Here is a 19,354-nt window from a genome sequence, read left to right on the forward strand (position 1 = left end):
CTCCAAGTGCCCCTATGTCATCCCGTTCTGCGGATGGGAAGTCTGTGGCTCAGACAAGGTGGCCTCTCTTCGCGACCTAATTTAACATCCGGCCTGTGGCGGTCCCTCCAGCGACCTGGAAAAAGGAGATTCCCGCTCTAAAGAGCCCCGCCCCGCCCGCGAGCTGCCTGGCGGAACCTTTAAGTGCCCCGCTCCAGTTTCCAGCCGGCGCATTCGCGCTACTGAGCCGGCGCTTGGAGCTACTTCCGGCGGCCGCGCTCCGCCCCCGGGCGTCTCCATTTTGGCCGCAGGTGGGGCCTGGGCCTGGGCGGGTGGAGTAGCGGAGGGTAGTCCTCAGCAGTCGCAGGACCCAGTCGGCTTACGGCACTGTCTCCCTTCCTTCCTCCACCCGCAGGAGCCGAGGGCGCCCATGGCGGGCTTGGAAGTACTGTACGCATCGGCGGCGCCGGCCATCACCTGCGCGCAGGATGCTTTCATCTGCTTTCTGCACTGGGAGGTGGTGACGCACGGCTACTACGCCTTGGGTGTCGGCGACCAGGTACTCCAGAGAGCCGGCCCGGGGCCAGGGTGGTGGGGTGAGGTGTCTTCTGCCGGGATCCAAGGACCGGAGCTCTGGGCCGGAGCGCCTGACGCTCCCCCGCCCGAGTCCCGGCCCTGGGGCTTCTGGCACCTTCGGTTTGGTGTGCGGGTCGGGGAGCTGCTCTACTGGCCAGGCCCAGCGCCCCTCACAACACAGCTGGGGCAACATGATTTGGAAACCCAAGAACAAAAGCTCGCTTCGGCACAGCCTGGCAGTCTCCCAGGCCCGGATCGTGTGGACCTGACACGAAACGGGGGCGTAGCTCCCCTGAGCACTCCTCACCTGCCTGAACTCCGCCAAGCTCCTTCCCACACAGCGACGGGGGCGGTACTCAATATTGTATTCGGGCCTCCACCGGCTAATCTGAATCCAAGCACGCTTATACGGGTGATCTTTGATCTGTTCAGCCGCCCTCAGGGACCCTTTCTTTACTCCTCGGCACGGGCCCAGAGAGCACACACACTTTTCACCTTTTACTGAAGGGCCCAGTGCAGCCCACTCACCGCTGTCATCCCCAGCTCAGGTTCTGGGAAACAGCCACTGTGCCGCACCCCCACCCCCCACAGGTACACCCCTGCACCCTGGATGTGAGAGCCAGCTAAGGTTACCTCCCCAACTGCTGCCCCTACAGGGTCAGCCCCTCCCGCTCTCCCATCCTCAGGCTCTGCCTCTTAGAGCTGGGGACCTTGTCGTCACACCCACAGAGCCCCAGGACTGCTGGGCCCTGCCTACTGCATAATTCTTTGGGGGAGCCTTTGTTCATCTTCCATGCCCCTTCCCTGTGACATTCACCCTTTACATCATCCTGCACAATAGCTTCCTGGGAGAACTGGGCCTGGCCCCCTTTCTGCCCCTTCAGTTCTCTTCTACTTCATCAGAGAAAATATTCTTCCAGCCACACACCCCACATACACGCAGGATTCCCAGCCTGACCCTCACTGTTGCCTTCTCACCCTCAATCTGCATCAGCTCTGGGGAGTAGGGCATCTCACCCCTTGCATCTCTTGTGATGAGATTTTAACCTTACTCTCATTTCTAACTGCTTCAGTTCTAACTCCCTAATCCTTTCTTAGTTTCTCAGATGTACATCCAGCATCTTAAGTTTTCCTCTCCTGACACAGAGCCTTAAGGATCCCTCCTCAAACACAGTTTAGAGCAAGTTTGGAGCAAGACCACCACCTCCTCTCACGCTTAATGCCCACCAACAGGAGTCACATCAGAAGGACAAGAACTGTCATGGATATCTGGCTCTTTTTTTTTTTCCTCGTCCCAGACCTCAAGTATCTCACAGGAACCCCAGATACACCCTTAGCATGCCCCTCCAGGCTCACACATACTTGTTCCCTCATGTGGAATCTAAGACTGGTTATAAGGCTGGAAAAGAAGGGGACTCACATACACACCTGGAAGCAGGAACCACATTTTCCTCCCAGATAGCTCTGTTCTTGGCCTTTCTGTCCATCCTGCACTACATTCCACTTACCCTACCTTTCAACATCTCAGGCCTTGGAATCCGGTAGAGATGGGGTCTCCACCCACGAGTATTGGGCTCCTGCTCCAGTGTATAGTGTTCCCAACAGAAACTTTGTTTCCTCACTTGCCCCGCTTCACCTTTCCAATCCTGAATGACTCTTTCACTTGCCCCTGTCATTTCATTTCAGCTTTGCCTGGGAAGTCCAGGAAGCTGATGTGTAGAATGGCATGGAGTGCAGTGGAATTGGAGAGGGGAGGAAGACTTACTTGGTCCTGACTTTGGGTCTCGTCCACGGGCCCTCACTTCCCCCCACCCCTTGCCCTGTCCTTCAGATATAACGGGTCTGCCCTGTTCTCTGCCCCTCCTCATGGACCTCACCTTGTTTACTCCCAGCGTGCTATTTCTGCTCTGACACAGTTGGAATCTCTCGCCCCAGAACAGGAACTTCTTATCGAGGGCCTGTGCGACTCCCTCTCTTCTCCCCACTTCACAGGACATACCAACACTACATACAGATCTGCTGTCACCACTCGTCCCTTCACATACCTCTCCGCAGCTCTGAATTCTGACAGCTTAGGGACATCAGTTCATATAGGTCATTGCCTCCTTTGGCATCATCCCCTTGCCAAATACTCTAGGCCCCAGTTTTTCAGGTGAAATGTGCAGAAGGAATACAATCTCATTTTAATACAGGTTTTAAAAAAAAGATCCTTGCCTGATTCCTAAAGGTCCATCTAATTCCACTCTGTTCGTGGTGCCACCTGTTGAGATCATGCAGGCCAGAAAAAGACTCCGGCCCCAGATGTCATGCAGGAGGCCAGGGAGAATGGGGAGGAGGGTTTTGAAAGGCACTAACCACTGTCCATGTGTCCACCCCAGCGCTAAATCATGCATGCCCTCTGGGGCTGGGTGTTTGTACTGCTCTCTGGTGTGTCTTTTTGCTTCTGTGCGCTTTCCCTGAAGTGCTGCTCAAGCTCAGGTTGCACTTGTCCTCCTCTGACTTACGCTGCTGAGTCAACTTTCATGGGAGTAGAAGCCCTTTAGAGAGGCATCTATTAGTTTATTTAAGAGAGGGTTTAATTTTCTGTCCTGGGACCAGCAGACTCCGCTGAGACCAAGAGTGTTTGCCACGCCAGAGAATGTTTATGTTGCCTCTCCAGCCACCTCCTTGTAGGGGTGATAAGGAGAGAAGAAGGTCCCAAAAGTGTGTGCTTCATCATATAGTATATTGACAGTTAAATAGAAAGCTAAATAGTCTGTTTTTCTCTTTGGTTTTATCTCCTGTTGTGCAGGGCAGTTGTGTACGTAAAACTCGGTTAGAAGAGCAATGAGGCCACTGGCTTCAATAAAAATCCAATATTTGAATTTGGATTACTTTTTTGGAGTTAGTACCATTCCTCCTAAGAGCTTTACAGAGGTGTCAAGTGAGTTAGGTGGCAAGGGGTTAGAGATGGCTATAGATACAGGTTTGAGAATTTTGTTTTCTTTTGTAGGAATCTAAAGGTTATGACAAAAGAGAGGAAATGCCCAAAGTGATCTGTTTGTGTTTCTTTCAGTGCATTTTAGCCCAGAGACCCAGGGATGAACTCATGGCCACTGAAGAATGCTTCCAGCCCCAGGATGTTGCCTAAGTGGACAACTATCCTTATTTTCTTGGGGCCAGTCTAGTGGATCTGGCTGGGAAAAATCTCCAGCCATAGACCAAGCAGCCAGGAGCTCTGAATGCCAAACCCAGCTCTGCATCTGACTTACTGTGACCTTAGGCAATTCTCAGCCCCTCTGAGCCCTTAAATTTTTCATCTGAGGGTATTAAACTACACAGCCATATGCTTTGGCTACTTTCCAGTTGCAGCTTTCTGGGGGGCCTGATATTTGATGTCAGGGCCTAGAACGCACTTGAAATGCCAAATCTGGCCTGTTATCACCAGGGCCAGTCCCTCTTGGTCCCACCTCTTTTCCCCATATCAGGGCAGCCCTTGGGCTGGGACCATCAGTTCCCCTGCAACAAGAGGTGTCAGCCTCATCTGACCCCAGGGTTCTCTCTTGCCCTAGAAGCCAGAGTCTGTGGAAGAGTGAGCAGACCAAATTACCATATTCCAAGGAAAAATTCTGGTGGGTTAAATGCTGTATGTGGAGGATATACATATAAGTTCAAAGGCCTCTGACAGAACAAAGATCAGGCACGTTATCAAAATCTTAGCTTCCAAAGTAAACCTTAAATCCACTAAACCTGTTAACAGGAAATGTACCCAGTTGGAAGTGAGGGATTGTTTCTCTTTCTCACTTGGCAGACTGGTTTGATTCGTTTCATTTTTCTTTTTCGTCACTCTCGTTTCTTTGCTTCAGGCTTGTGAGTTTCCTTGTCATCCAGCCAGCTTTTAAACCATGGCAGTTGCAACATCTTGAATTGTATTTGGGACCACTTCCCCCATTGGATTCCTGAGCACCAAGCGGGTGACCAAAGTGGAGAGACCCACGATTCTTTGCTCTTGGCCTCCCATTGTCCTTGATGTATGTAAAGGCTGTGGTGCTGGACCTTTGTCTTTTGCTGTTGTTCTTCATCTTTGGTCCAGTTCCTCCCACCATATTCTCCTGAGTCAGAGCTTCCCAATCCACTTGCTCCATGTTCAGCCATATAAATCCGTATCTATGAAAAAATATATAGATTACTTTTGTGTGTTTTAAAAAAATTTTTACATAAATGGTACCAGGCCGTAGATTTCATTTTTTCTTAACTTCTATTAAGTTTTTTATGTATATATAAAATTTTTTTTTAAGTAGGCTCCATGCCCAGCGTGGAGCCCAACACGGGGCTTGAACTCATGACCCTGAGATCAAGAGATGAAGACCTGAGCTGAAATCAGGAGTTGGGCACCCAATAGACTAAGCCATGCAAGCGCCCTTTAAGTTATATTTTAAGTTTTATTTTTTACCTTTATCTGTGATGCTACAATTTGATCTAGTTTGTTCCTTCTAACTCCTATGTAGTATCCCACTGTGAGCATATTTTTTCATTTCACCTTCATGTTGGTGTTCTGACACAGTTGTGATGAAGATCCCTTGTCATGTCCCCTGTGCCTTTGTGCACAGTTTCCTCCAGGAATGGAGGTTGGGGTCACAGGGTGTCCACTTACCTCAGTGCGCACCACATGCTGCCAGACTGCTTTCCAGAGGGTTTGCAGCAGTGTAAGTGGCCACCCGCAGTGTCTGAGGGTCCCCACACTCACATGAACAAAAATGCAGAAATGGGTAATACTGGTGTGACGGGTGTAACGCGGAACCTCATCCTTTCAGCCTGCACTTGTCTTGAGTGCTGGTGAAGTTGAACGGCCCTCTATATACTGTTATCTGCTCGCTCTTTGGCTTGTTCATATCTTCTGCCAGTTTTTCAAGTGGGTTCCCAATTTTTATTGTTCATTTTCCAGGCATTCCCTTAATGTGCTGGTTATTCATTCTTTTTCATCTGTAGCCATGGCAAACATCTTGTCCTAGCCTGTGGCTGCCTGTTAATGTTGCCGTGTCTGTTGTTGAACAGAAGCGTCCAATTTGGAACAGTCTCAAAGACAGTTCTTTTTTTCTTCTGTGGATCTTAAGAAATCTTTCCCCACCTAGAAATCACTCTATTACTTTTTCCTGTAGTTTAAAAACGATTTCTCAAACTTTAGTGTGTAAAAGGAAAGCCCTAGGATTGTTTAAAAGGAAAAAGAAGACCTCACACCTCACAGTCATGCATTTTTACACCCACCAGGAGGGCAAAAATTTTTAAATTGGACAGTGACAATGTTGCTGGCCACATGGAACTGCGAGGACTCTCATACAGTGTTGGTGGAAGTGTAAACCCGTACCTCTTTGGAAGACAGTTTGACTTTATCTTATAAATTAAAAGTTCTTTTCCCACACGTACGCTATAGAAATGCATCCACCTGTGTACTAGCAGAGGTATACACAAATGTTCACAGCAGCAGCGTTTGTAACAGCGGACCTGTACACGGTCCATATAGGCATCAGCAGGCGAGCGTGTGCCTGGCAGTGTGCTCGAACACCACCACCCCGTACAGCTGTGAATTGTGCTGCGTGGAGCGCCGTATAGTGCACCATACGTGGTTAAATGTGTTGACACAGCGAAATCTTACAATAACTGACAAAAAAGGAAACGATAAAGGTGATGCCATTTATATAAATTCAAACACATGTGAAGCAATATATTTTTAGGGTTGTATGTATAGTAATACAGCAAGCAGGGAAAGTAGAGACATTTTAAAAAATACAGAGAAGCGATTACCCATGAGGGGAATAAGCGAGATTCATTAGGAGTACCCTGCTGGAGGCTTTGGCGGTGGCGGTGATCTCTTAAGCAGGTGGCACATAGGTGTTCACTGATGTTTTATCTTGTACATAGGCTCCATTTTGTGTGTGTATGAAAATTGTTCATCATTTTTGTGAAACCACTACAGTAGTCTGGAGGGGAGTACGCTAGAATCTTTATTTTTAGTCAACACTTTGGTGATCCTCTTGCAGATGGTCCGGGTTCTGAACTTAGAAAAACACCATCCTAGAATTTCGCAGTATCCCTTCAGGTGACTGGCGAGGAGATTCTTATCAAACCAAGGCTGCAGATTCTGGACAGGTTCCAGTACTATGTCATGAAGGCAGTCAGCTACAAGGGAGGGAGCACTGGAGCCGGAGTCCAGAGACTGGGTCCCAGACCTCTAACTTGGACATTTTCTTTCTCTTGACTTCCATGTCCTCATCTGTGAAATGAGGCAGTGGGATTAGATTGTCCTCAAGGCCCTTCATAGCTCTGTGTTGAGCTATGAAGATCTTCCTTCTCTCAACCCTGGTGTCTTCTCAGCCAGGTCCCAGTGATAAGAAATCAGAACTGCTGCCGGTCGAATGGAATAGCAATAAAGACCTGTATGTCCTCCGGTATGAGTCTAAGGATGGGTCCAGAAAGCTCCTTGTGAAGGCTGTCACCGTGGAGAACAGCATGATCATTAATGTGCTGGTGAGTCTCAGGGACATGTTGGCATCTGCTGGTGGGAGCGGACATTGGGATCACCTTTGTGCAGCCCGTTTAACAGTACAGATCAAGAGCCTTAAATATTTATGAGGACTTTACCCAGTGACCCCACTTGTGGAACCAAGACAGGAGTCCTCCATATAGAAAAGCTTTGTGCTCAAAGATGTTCACCTTCTGGTATTATCAAGGGAGGGACTTCATCACAGGGGAATAATTACGTAATTTAGGGTAAATCCTTACGGTAACAACAGGGATGGAAAAAAGCTTACTGTAGGCCAAGGGCTTGTTTTAGTTCTTTAGATAAGCCTAGCTCCCTGCTATCCTGGCGCCCTTACAGTTCTCATTTCCAGGGAGGGAAAACTCTTCCCCACACCATGGACTGCCTCACGCACACCCTCCTCCCTTCAGCCCCTGCTAATTCCTTCTCATTTTTCACTTCCTCAAAAAGTATAGTCCTGACGACCTACTCTCACCTGCCAGAAAAATCTGAACTACGCCTCCCTACTTCATCATTTTATTTCCTTGCTGGTCCTTACCACAATTATGTACTTAGTTGTCCTTTGGTTTGATGTTTGTCTTCTGCCACTGGACTATAAGCACCCCAAGGGCAATGACTCTCTTGTTAAGTGTGTCCTGGTTGTCCCTGTGTGCTCATATAAAAGTAGCATGCAGTCTGTATTGCACTGTACCTGGCTGTTTTCACTCAGTATCTTTTGGAGGTCTTTACATGGGAATGCATATAGATATACCTTATTCATTTTAACTACTATGTAGTATTCTGTAATACCGTAATTTATTTATCCCTTTCTGGGTTTTTTCCCTTTATTTAAATTCAGTTTAGTTAACATATACTGTATTATTAGTTTCAGGGGTAGAATTCAGTGATTTATCAGTTGTGTATAACACTCAGTGCTCATTACATCAAGTGCCCCCCTTAATGCCTGTCGCCCCGTTACCCCATCCCCCCACCGACCTCCCCTCCAGCAACCCTCAGTTTGTTCCCTAGAGTTAAGAGTTCTTACGGTTTGCCTCCCACTCTGTTTTTATCTAATTTTTCCTTCTCTTTCCTTGTGTTCATCTTACCCCTTTCTGTTTTGACGAACATTTACATCTTGTATCAGAGTTCTTAGTTATAAATAATAAAATTCCCTCAAGTTAGTTAAACAGATTGGGTTTATTAAAAGACCTGGGATAGCCATTGAATTGTTGGAAGGGCTAGAGGAACAGGTTCAAGGCCGGGCTTTCAAGACAGTGCCTCAAAACCACACCACGGAAACTGCAGCTGCTGCCACCGCCTAGGCGTGAGGTGCGGGCTTAGGCTGCAGGCCCTGGAGCCCCTTCTCGTGAGCCGTTCATGCCTCGGCTGCTCCCCTCGTCAGCAAGATGTCTGCCCCTTGCTGGGCCTGCTTTTCCTTGTTGCCCACCTCCAAGTCAGAGATATGTGGCCATTTGGCACCTCGGTGACATGCCTGTGCCCAGACTACAAAAGATCCTGGGAAGTAGGTTTAGTGGGCTCTGCCTGAGAAAGGCAGTATTTTTAAATCAGAGCAGTCCCCAAGCATCAGAAGGTTATTTGGCTAAGTCAGTTAGAGAAAGACAAGTATATGATCTCACTGGTAGGAGGAATTCCTTAATCTCAGGAAACAAACTGAGGGTTGCTGGAGTGGTGGGGGGTGGGAGGGATGGGGGGGCTGGGTGATGGCCATTGGGGAGGGTATGTGCTATGGTGAGCGCTGCGAATTGTGTAAGACTGATGAATCACAGACCTGTACCTCTGAAACAAATAATACATTTTATGTTTAAAAAAAAAAAAAAGAAGATAGTAGGAAGGGAAAAATGAATGGGGGAAATCGGAGGGGGAGACGAACCATGAGAGACTATGGACTCTGAGAAACAAACTGAGGGTTCTAGAGGGGAGGGGGGTGGGGGGATGGGGGGATGGGTTAGCCCGGTGATGGGTATTAAAGAGGGCACGTATTGCGTGGAGCACTGGGTGTTACGCAAACAATGAATCACAGAACACTACATCAAAAAGTAATGATGTAATGTATGGTGACTAACATAAGAAAATTAAATCTTAAAAAAAAAGGGTATTTCGCATATTACAGACATTCCTGGTGTGTTTCTTTGTGCATGTATAGTTCTTTAACTTGAATATTTAATTGTTATTCTCCCATTAGTCCAGAAATATCCCCAGTTTCTTGTTTTCTGTTTTCATTTTTCTAGGAAAGTGGGTCACAGCAGGTGTCAGATTTGACCCTGAATTTGGATGATTATATCGATTCAGAACACCTGGCTGACTTCCACAGGTACTAAGTGATGACTTTTCCCTGGGAAAAAGGAGAGAAACAATGGAATGGGGTGGAGAAGCCCAGAGAGTCAAGAAAGGTTAATAGAATGATCTTTGTCTCCTGGGCATAGTCACTTCCAGTACTGTGTCATGAAGGCAGTCAGCTACAAAGGAGGGAGCACTGGAGCCGGAGTCCAGACCCTAGGTCCCAGACCTCTAACTTGGACATTTTCTTTCTCTTGACCTCCATGTCCTCATCTGTGAAATGAGGAAGTGGGATTAGATTATCTGCAAGGTCTAAATTCTCTTTTCTGCTCTTAATTTATTTTAAGAGAAGATTCACATGGGAAATGCCACATGAAGTAGAATGATGTAAGCAAGAGTCCATAAGTGCTGCAGTGGCTCCAGGGGAGGGGGGGGTCGGGCCCGTGGGGTCAGTCCCAGTAGGCTCCTGGAGAAAAGGTGTACCTAATCGGGTCTCCACCTCAACTTTTTCTTTTAAGTGGACTTCAGTTTTTAGAGCAGTTTTAGGTTAACAGCAAAATCAAACAACTAGTGCAGAGAGTTCCCATGAACACCTTCCCCTCCAGCCGCCCCCACACAGCCTCCACTATCAGCATCCTGTACATTGGTTGTAATGGAAGTACCTGCATCAGTACACATTCTCACCCAGATTCCATAGTTTACGTTCAGGTTCACTGTTGGCAGTGTGGGAGTATGTTTACCTTTTTTTTTTTTTTTTTAAGTTTTTTTTTGGGAAAGGGGGGGCAAGAGGGCAAAAGGGGGGGGGGGGGGTGCAGATGGAGAGGGAGAAGCAGGCTCCCCACTGAGCAGGAAGACCAAAACGATGCTGGGCTTAATCCCAGGACCCTGGGATCATGAGCTGAGCTGAAGGCAGACACTTAACCAACTGAGCCACCCAGGAGCCCCAAGTATGTTTATGTTTGGAAGAACCTGCCATACTGTCTTCCATAGTGGCAGCACCATTTTACATTCCCGCCAGCAACATATGAGAGTTCCTGTTGCTCCACATCCTTGTCAGCATTTGGTGTTAGTTTTTCAGATTTGGTCATTCTGATAAGCGTGTAGTAGTATCTTGTTTTAATTTACAGTTCCCAAATGACATACAACTTGGAGCATCTTTTCATATGCTTATTTGCCATCTGCATATCTTCTTAGGCGAGGTGTTTGTTAAGGTCTCTGGCCCATGGTTGGTTTGTTCTCTTACTGTTGAGTTTTAAGAGTTCTCTGTATATTTTGGGTAACAATCTTTTATCGTATATGTGTTTTGCAAGGATTTTCTCCCAGTCTGGCTTATTTTCTCATTCTCTTGACTTTTTATTTTGAAATTTGCTACCCCACAGAAAAGATGGTTTGCAAAAAATAGGAGGTAAATACCCATATACCTATCACTTAGGTTTACCACTTTTTAACATTTTGCCACATTTGCTTAATTTTTCTGTGTCTATTCTGTTTTTGAACCACCTGAGAATTATCTCCAGACTTTGTGAACCTTCACCCCTAAATATTTCAGTGGTATCTCCTTGTTCATACGAGGGCATCCTCCTGTATAACCTTAGGACAGTTCTCACACTCTGGAAATGTAGCGCAGATGCAGGAGTATCACTTAATACACAGTCCATGTTTGATATTTCTGCAGTCATCCTGGAGTGTCCTTTTTAGCTAGTGTTTTGGATTTTTGGTTTGCGCGTTCTTTCTTACCCAACCAAAGATCCCATATCGCATTTATTTTCATGGCTCTTTAATTCCATTTAATCCAGAACAGTTTCCTAGATGTTTGTTTTCCATGGCTTTGGTATTTTTGAAGGTCACTTATCATGTAGAATGTTCAGATTGTTTCCTAGTGATCAGATTTATTAGGTTATTTGCTCATCATTTGATTCAGCCTGAACATTTTTGACAAGAGCATTTCGTAGGTGAGGCTGTGTTCTCTTCAGTGTCTCACATCAGGTGCAGAGGTCTGTCTCGTTGACTCTGTTCAGTTTGATCACTTGGTGGTGTCTGCCAGCTTTCTCTCTAGTAAAGGCATCTGTTTTCCTTTGTGTTTAATAGTGATCTGTGGGATTATACCAGCAGCCCATGAGTACTCTGCTCCTAGCAGTCTTTCATCCAGCAGTCTTGGCATCTATCGATGATTCTCACCTAAGTCTGTTATTACAGAGATGAATGTAAGACAGTAACTTTCTATCTTAATCATTCTTTCTACATTTATCAACATTTTTTTTACAAAAAAAGTTTTCTATTCTTCCTGTCCCCTTTATTTTTATTTTTTAAAATACCAGTGTAGACTTAAAGATTCTTTTGTATCCTAAGTTATGGTCCATTTCTATCGTTCTTTGGATGCTTAAGTTGTTCCAGAGTTGACCAGTGGGAACCCTTTTAGGCTGCCTCCTCTGCCCTTTTGACATGTCCCCATCATTTGTAGAGTGTTTCATACTTTCTAACACAGTAAGATGTTCCAGCCTCACCTTGTACTTTTTTTGCCCCTGCCTTGAAGTCAGCTGGTTTTCTAAGGAGCCATGATTTCTGTTAGTGGGGAATCATATTTAAAAAACAAAATCTGGGCCCTGAATGTGTTCATTAATACTAAGGATGCCATTGCTTCTATGCCCTTTCAGTGAGTGAATAGAGCTTGGAATCTTTTTCCTTAAAGTCTTTTCTTAAATTTTAAACTGATGCTTTCATTTTTAATCTAACACCATGGGATTCTTACTCTTTTATTCTGTACTTTAGCTCTTTTCAACATATGTACTCATTTGTTTGATCCTAAAATACACACATAGTTTCTGACCTGCTATATCAGTATCAACGAAGAATAAATCAACCAAATAAAGTCTCACATACAATTTCTTTCCAATTCTTTTTGTTCAACTCTGTCCCACTGAGGATGTATATAGTCAGGGTATTATGTTCAGAGGGTACTTAGGTGAATGCTTCTTTTTCCACAAGTGTAATGAAATTGTTACATGGTTAGGCCCAATTATTTCCCCTTTATTCCATTATAAGACTTTTTTGCCATCCTCATTGACCTCCTTGATTTTAGAGGAAGCCTGGCATCGGAATAAATTCACAGCCAGAACTGCCTAGAAACCCTGTTGCATTTTATTGTATCTAATTGGGAATAACCATTTTGAACCCACTGCACTCCCCTCAGACTTGCAAACCATCTGCCTCCGTGATTGAGGCCACCCCTTTGTCTCTGCCCCTCTTCCATGCAGTCTTTATGTGAGGAGATCCCTGCTTCTACTCCAGCTCCCCACCCTTCAGCTGATTTCCCACACAGTAGTCGGACCAGCCTTTTTAAAACGTAGTCATGGTTAAAACCCTGGCTTGAAATCCTTCAGTGGTACCACCTCACATACATTAGGATGGCTACTATCAAAAAAACAAAAACAAAAAACAAAATAACAGGTGTTGTCCAGGATGTGGACAGATTGGAATCCTTGTGCACGGTTGGTGAAAATATAAAATGGTGCAGCCACTATGGAAAATAGTGTTGTGGTTCCTCACAAAATTAAATTACCATATGATCCGAGAATTGTGCTTCTGGGCATATACCCAATAGCATTGAAAGAGGGTCCAGAATAGATATTTGTATACTCACATTTATAGAAGCATTATTCACAATAGCCAGAAGATGGAAGCCATGTAGGTATCCATGAATACCTAGAACAGGTGAATGGATAAACAAAATGTAGTATATATGTACAGTGATATACATACAATGTGGTCTATACCTACAGTTATTCAGCTTTAAAAAGGAAGGAAAAGCTGGACATATGCTTCCACATGGAATAACCTTGAGGACATTATGCTAAGCAAAATAAACCACTCACAAGCAGACAAACACTTTATGATTCCACTTAGATGAGATACCTATAGTAGTCAGATTCATAGAGATAGAAAGTAAAATAGTGGATGACGGGGCTGGGAAAATGGAGAATGGGCAGTTATTATTTACTGGGTACAGAGTTTCAGTTTTGCAAGATGGAGAGTTCAGAAGATGGGTGGTGGTGGTGGTGGTGATTATGCAATAATCTGCATACTTAACACCACTGAGCTATACACTTAACAAATGGTTATGTTGGTAAATTTTATATGTATTTTCCCACAATTAAGAAAAATTTTTTAATCTGAAAAATATTCAGAACCCTCCAGTGAATGTTGTGTGCTCTTAAGATAAAGAACAAAATCCTTGATGAGGCCTAAAGCCTAACCCCTGCAACCCTGTCCCGTACCACTTCCCCCTTAGTTGCTGTGCCTGGGCCATGGGCCACCATGCCCCACCCCCTTGAGATCTCTCCCCCCTGCCTAGAGCGCTCTCCCTGACCTCCTCACACAGTCAACTCCTGTTCTTCCTTCAGTTCCCATTGAAACATCAGTTCCTCAGAGAAGCCTCTCCTGCCCCCGCCACCACGTTTGAGGTTTCTTATCACCGTTTTAAGCATTTAATAAGTGGGTATTTTATGATTAGAGATGGTCTTCCCCACCCTGGCCTGTGATCTCCTTGAGGGCAGGGCCTGGGCCTGGGCCTGTTCTGCATATGGTGGACAGTGGAATGAGTGCAGTGAGGCCAGCCCAGGGAGCAGCCCAAGCTGCTGTTTCGGGTGCTGCCCACTCCAAGACCCCCGCACCCCTAAAGTGGGTAAGGAAAGGACGGAGCCTTTCTCTTGACTTCTTCATTCTGGAATTGTATTGCAAGAGAAGGTGATGAAACCTGTGGAAGAACCCAGGTCCTGTACTAGGCCCAGCATGCTCATTACAGCATTTAGTTCCCTCAGCAGTACTGAGAGAAACGGTGAGTGTCTCCATTTATTTATTTTTTTTTTTAGTACATCTGTTGGGGTTTTGTGCTGGGGGAGTGTTTTATTTTTTTTTTTTTTTGATGACTGAAATGCGGAACCAGCAGTATTACCTCAGAGTGTTCTGAGAACAAAACGAGATGTCAGCCCAGAGTGCTCAGGGCTGGTGCAGCAGCTCTTAGTAAACATACAGAGGGAAAAATGTCTCATCGCCGGGCACCCTCTCCATGGAAACTGAGGCTCTGAGAGCTGGGGTGTGGACCTGCCTCCTGATCATCGGGCCCTCCCTCCCGCTCCGTCGTACTGCCAGCGACACCGAACTGCCGGTCTCTGGTCACCTTCCCCCATCCAGCCCTCCTTGTTAGGTCATCAGGGCATGTCTCGTCCACACTAGGTGGGAATGTGTGCCGCTCGGTGAGCCAACTCTGACTTGCTCGGGAGTATAGGCCCGTTGCTTTCTGCCGTGGCCCCTCGGGCTCTGCCCTTGCAGGATGACAGGCTCCAGGCTGTCTTGCTGCTACCAAAATGGCAGTGCCACTAAGGCTTAGAAATTGTGCAGGAGCTTCGACTTGAGTCCTGCGGGTAAACGCACATCCTGCGTAGGAGATCAGAGGCCTTCTAGCTGTATCACACACAGCTCATCTGATTGAAAGGAGAGAGGATTTAGATGTACCCCTTCCACCCAACTTGGTCAGGGAAGCAGCAGCGTCCCCAGAGTTCCGTGTTCTGAGCAAGAACCTGCTTGTTGTAGGGATGTAGAGACCACAGGCCCTTAGCTCTTCCAAGCCATTGCACGTGTTACACTTCTGAACCAGGGAACTCTGTCTTCATAGTGTTCTTTAGGATTGACGTATTAAATTAGTGAAAGTAAAATCGCTCTGGTGGAAAGGATAAGGGCAGGAAATTGAAGTCCCTGGGCTTTCTCTCTTACCCTCCTTGGGCCCCCTTCTGTGCGAGAGAAAACTGGAAAGCACTGATCTAGTATTCTCAGTTTATCTTATGGTTATATAATAAAAACGTATTTTTTAATTAAACTTTTTATTTTGAGGGGCATCTGGGTGGCTCAGTTGGTTAAGGGTCCAACTCTTGATCTCAGCTCAGGTCTTGATCGTAGGGTCATGAGTTCAAGCCCAATGTTGGGCTCCATGCTGGGCGTGGGGCCTACTTAAAAATTAAAACAAAAAATTTTATTTTGAGATAATTGTAGTCTTAAATGCAGTTGTAAGAAATAATACAGAGATTTCTTTGTATCCTTTATACATTTTACCTCAGTGATCACATTGTACAAAACTGTACTAGATGTTACAGCCAGGATATTGACATTGATAAAATGATACAGAGCCTTTTTAACACCATAAGGATCCCTCTTTTTTTTTTTTTTCTTTTTTAGAGAGGGGACAAGGGGACAGGGAGAGAGAGAATCTCAAGCAGGCATGGAGCCAGATGCAAGGCTCAATTTCACAACCCTGTGATCATGACCTGAGTCAAAATCAAGAGTCAGACGTTTAACCTGACTGAGGCACCCAGCTGCCCCTATAAGGATCCCTCTTATCGTCACACCCACTGTCCCTCCCCATCCCTAACCCCCTGGCAACCACTTATTCTCCATCTCTAAAATTTTCTTATTTCCTGAATGTTAAGGGACACCTGAGTGGCTCAGTCGGTTAAGCGTCTTCCTTCAGCTCAGGTCATGATCCCAGGGCTCTAGGATCAAGTCCCACATTGAGCTCCCTGCTCCGAGGGGATCCTGCTTCACCCTCTGCCTGCCACTCCCCCTGTTTGTGCATTCTCTCTCGTGCTCTCTCTCTTTCTGACAAATAAAATCTTAAAAAAAAAAAATCTCTGCCTTTAAAAAAAAAAGTAAATGGAATCATACAATATGTAAGCTTAAGCTAACAGGATTGGCTCTTCTCACTCAGCATAATGCTGTTGTCATCCGTCCGAGTTGTTGCATGCATCAATAGTTTGTTCCTTTGTAAAGTTGAGTAGTAGTTCATGGTATGGGTGTACCACTCCTTGAAGGATATCTAGTTGTTTCCAGTTGTTTGCTATTACAAGTAAGGGTGCTGTGGACATTCAGGTACAGGCTTTAGTGTGGACATAATTCTCATTTCTCTGTGATAAATGCCCAAGAGCACAATGGCAGTTGCATGTTTAGTTTTTTTAAGAGACTGCCACATGATTTTCTAGAGTCTGTACTGTTTTACATGTCCACCACCAGTGTATGAGTGATACCGTTTCTCTGCATCGTCACCAACATTTGGTGTTGTCATTCTTTTTCATTTTAGTTATTCTGATAGATATGTAGTAGTATTCCCTCATGGTTTTAATTTGTATTTCCCTAATGGGTAATAATGTCGAACATCTTTCCATGTGTATATTTGCCATCTGTGTATCTTCTTTGGCAAAGTGTCTGTGTCTTTTGCCCATTTTCTAATTGGATTGTTTTGAGTTTTTTTACTGTTGTATATTTGAGAGTTCTTTATATATTTTAGATGCAAGTCCTTTCTTAGATGATGGCTTATAAATGTTTTCTCCCAGCCTGTAGTTTGTTTCTTCATTCTCTTAACAGGGTCTTTCACAAAGTTTTAAATTTTCATAATACTTGTTATCAATTTTATGGATCATGCTTTTGGTGTCAAGAATGCTTTGCCTAGCTCTAGAGCCCCAAGATTTTCTCTTACGTTTTTTCCTAAGCTTTTTATAGTTTTATATTTTACATTTAAGTCTGTGGTCTATTTTAAGTTAATTTGTATATATAAGATGTGAGGTTTAGACAGAGGTTCATTTTCTTGCCTATGGATGTCCAGTTGCTCCAACACCATTTGTTCTTCCTTCATTCAGCTGGCTTTTGCAACTTTTCCAAAAAGCAGTTGTCTGTACTTATGTGGGCCTGTTTTTAGGTTTTCTATTTTATCCCATTGGTCTTTATGTGTGTCCCTCTGCCAGTATTACACAGTTTTGATTAATGTGGCTACATAGTAGACCTTAAAATTGAGTAGAATGATTCCTCCCACTTACCTTGTCAGGATAGTCTGAGCTATTCTAGGGCCCATGCCTTTCTGTACTAACTTTAGGATAAGCTTGTCTATGTCAATAAAAACTTGCTGGGAGTTGCATTAACCCTATAGATCATTAAACCTATAATGGGGAAAATTGACATTTTTACTATGAACACGGTATATCTCCATTTATTAAGTCTTACTTGAACTCTTTCATCATCATTTTGTAATTTTCAGCATGTAGATCCTGAACATGTTTCTGCTGTTTCTTTTCTGGAGGAGGGGGGTGATTATAAATTGTGTTCTGCTCTTAGTTTTGATTTTCAAATATTCGTTGTTAGCATATAGAAATGCAGTTTATTTTTGTGTGTTGATCTTTTATGTGGTCACCTTGCTGAACTCATTGTTCTTGGAGGGTTTTTTGTAGATTTCTTGGGAATTTCAAGGTAGACTATCATGTCATCTGCAAAAAGGGAAGTTTTATTCTTTTCTTTCTAATCTGTATATTTTTTCTTCTTATTTATTTATTGCTTTATTGCAATGGCTAGAACTTCAGTGTTACGTTATTTGAGAGTGGTGAGAAAGAACATCATTGCCATGTTCCCAGTCTGAGGCAAAGTATTCAGTCTTTCATTATTTTTAATGTTATTTTCATTCAAATTCTTACTTTATTTACTGGATTTGTAACTAATAGGTGTTCTGAAAACTTAGTTAATGGTTGTAAAGGACTTAGGACAGTGCCTGTCACATAGTAAGTGCTCAGTAAATATTAGTTATTGTATTATTATTGCTCCATATGTATGAGCAGCCTTGTTCCAAAACTCAGTATTTAAGGTCCCAAGAACATACTACCTAAGCCATATGGGAATACAATCCATATTTGCCACTTTTACCTGTTCGGTGGCTTCCCAGTTAAAGGGAAACAAACTTAATTTGTAGGACTTCTACCTCTATTCCCATTCCAGTAAACCTTAAAAGGGCGGGGGGGGGTGGGGAAGTCATAGCTCATCTTTTGTTCCCTCCTTCCCTACTCCCAGGTCTCTCCCTCCCACTTAGCTTCAGAAATATCCTCTAGTCAACTCAGGTCTTTCATTATTAAGTATATTATCGTGGGGTTTTTTTTAAGGTTTTTATTTATTTATTTGACACAGAGCGCTCACAAGCAGGGGGAGCAGCTGACAGAGGGAGAGGGAGAAGCAGGCTCCCTGCTGAGCAGAGAGCCTGATGTGGGGCTCGATCCCAGGACCTGGAGATCATGACCCAAGCTGAAGGCAGACACTTAACCAACTGAGCCACCCAGGTGCCCCTATTAAGTATTTTGTTAACTGTAGGTTTTTGTAGGTGTTCTTTATGAAGCTCAAGAGGTTCCCTTCTTTTCCTAGTTTGTTGAGAGTTTTTATCATGAATGGATTTGCATGTTGGACTTTGTCAGATGCATTTTCTGCATCAATTGATAGGATCATATGATTTTTCTTAGCTTATTGATATGGTAGGGATTTGTGAATAGTGAACCAGCCTTGCACACCAACAGTGATGATTCTTTTTATATATTTTTTAATTCAACTTGTTAGTACTTTGTTGAGCATTTGTGCATCCAAGTTCATGGGAAATGAATGTCTGTAGTTTTGTTTTTTATGCTCCCTTTTGTCTGGCTTTGATATATATGAGGCAATCCTGGCCTCATAAAGTGAGTTGGGAAATGTTTCTTCCTCTTCTATTTTCTGGAAATAACTGTAAATTGATGTTAATTCTTCTTTAAGTGTTTGGTAGCATTCTCCACTGAGATCATCTGGCTTTGGAGATTTCTTGTTTTGGGTGCTTAGGTATGAATTTTGTTACTGTAATAGAACTCTTTAGATTATTTTATTTTGGCTGAGTTGTTAGTTTGTGGTTTTTGAAGAATTGGTCTGCTCTAAGTTGTTGAAGTTATTGTTAGCATTCTCTTATTATCCTTCCAGTGGCTATACATGTGTTGTAATATCCCATGTCATTCTTGATATTGGTGATTTGTGTTTTCTCTCTTTTTGTGTTTGCCAGTCTTGCTAGAAGTTTGTCGATTTTATTCATTTTTTGAAAGAACCAGTTTTTTAATTTAATTTTCTCTCTCATTTTCCTATTTTTCTCTTTTATTGATTTTTAATCTTTATTATTTCCTTACTTCAGCC

At 44.3% G+C, this 19,354-nt stretch overlaps 1 protein-coding gene across 3 annotated transcripts in view; it reads left to right on the forward strand.

Moving 5' to 3' along the window:
- The first annotated feature begins 208 nt into the window (after positions 1 to 208).
- PSMF1 (proteasome inhibitor subunit 1) overlaps positions 209 to 19,354 on the forward strand; it is a 43,223-nt gene continuing 24,077 nt past the window's right edge. Inside the window, exons 1-4 of one of the 3 annotated variants that reach the window (XM_035006101.1) lie at positions 209 to 290; positions 395 to 538; positions 6,907 to 7,059; positions 9,301 to 9,383. In XM_035006101.1, coding sequence (XP_034861992.1) covers positions 410 to 538; positions 6,907 to 7,059; positions 9,301 to 9,383 — 365 coding nt within the window. In that variant the 5' untranslated portion in view covers positions 209 to 290; positions 395 to 409. Of the gene's footprint in view, positions 539 to 6,906; positions 7,060 to 9,300; positions 9,384 to 19,354 lie in introns of all 3 variants that reach the window. The other 2 variants (XM_035006102.1, XM_035006103.1) reach the window with 2 other exon arrangements.

This window comes from Mirounga leonina, unplaced genomic scaffold (assembly GCF_011800145.1).
Source record: "Mirounga leonina isolate KUSES-001 unplaced genomic scaffold, KU_Mleo_1.0 Mir_150, whole genome shotgun sequence".
NCBI lineage: Eukaryota > Metazoa > Chordata > Mammalia > Carnivora > Phocidae > Mirounga > Mirounga leonina.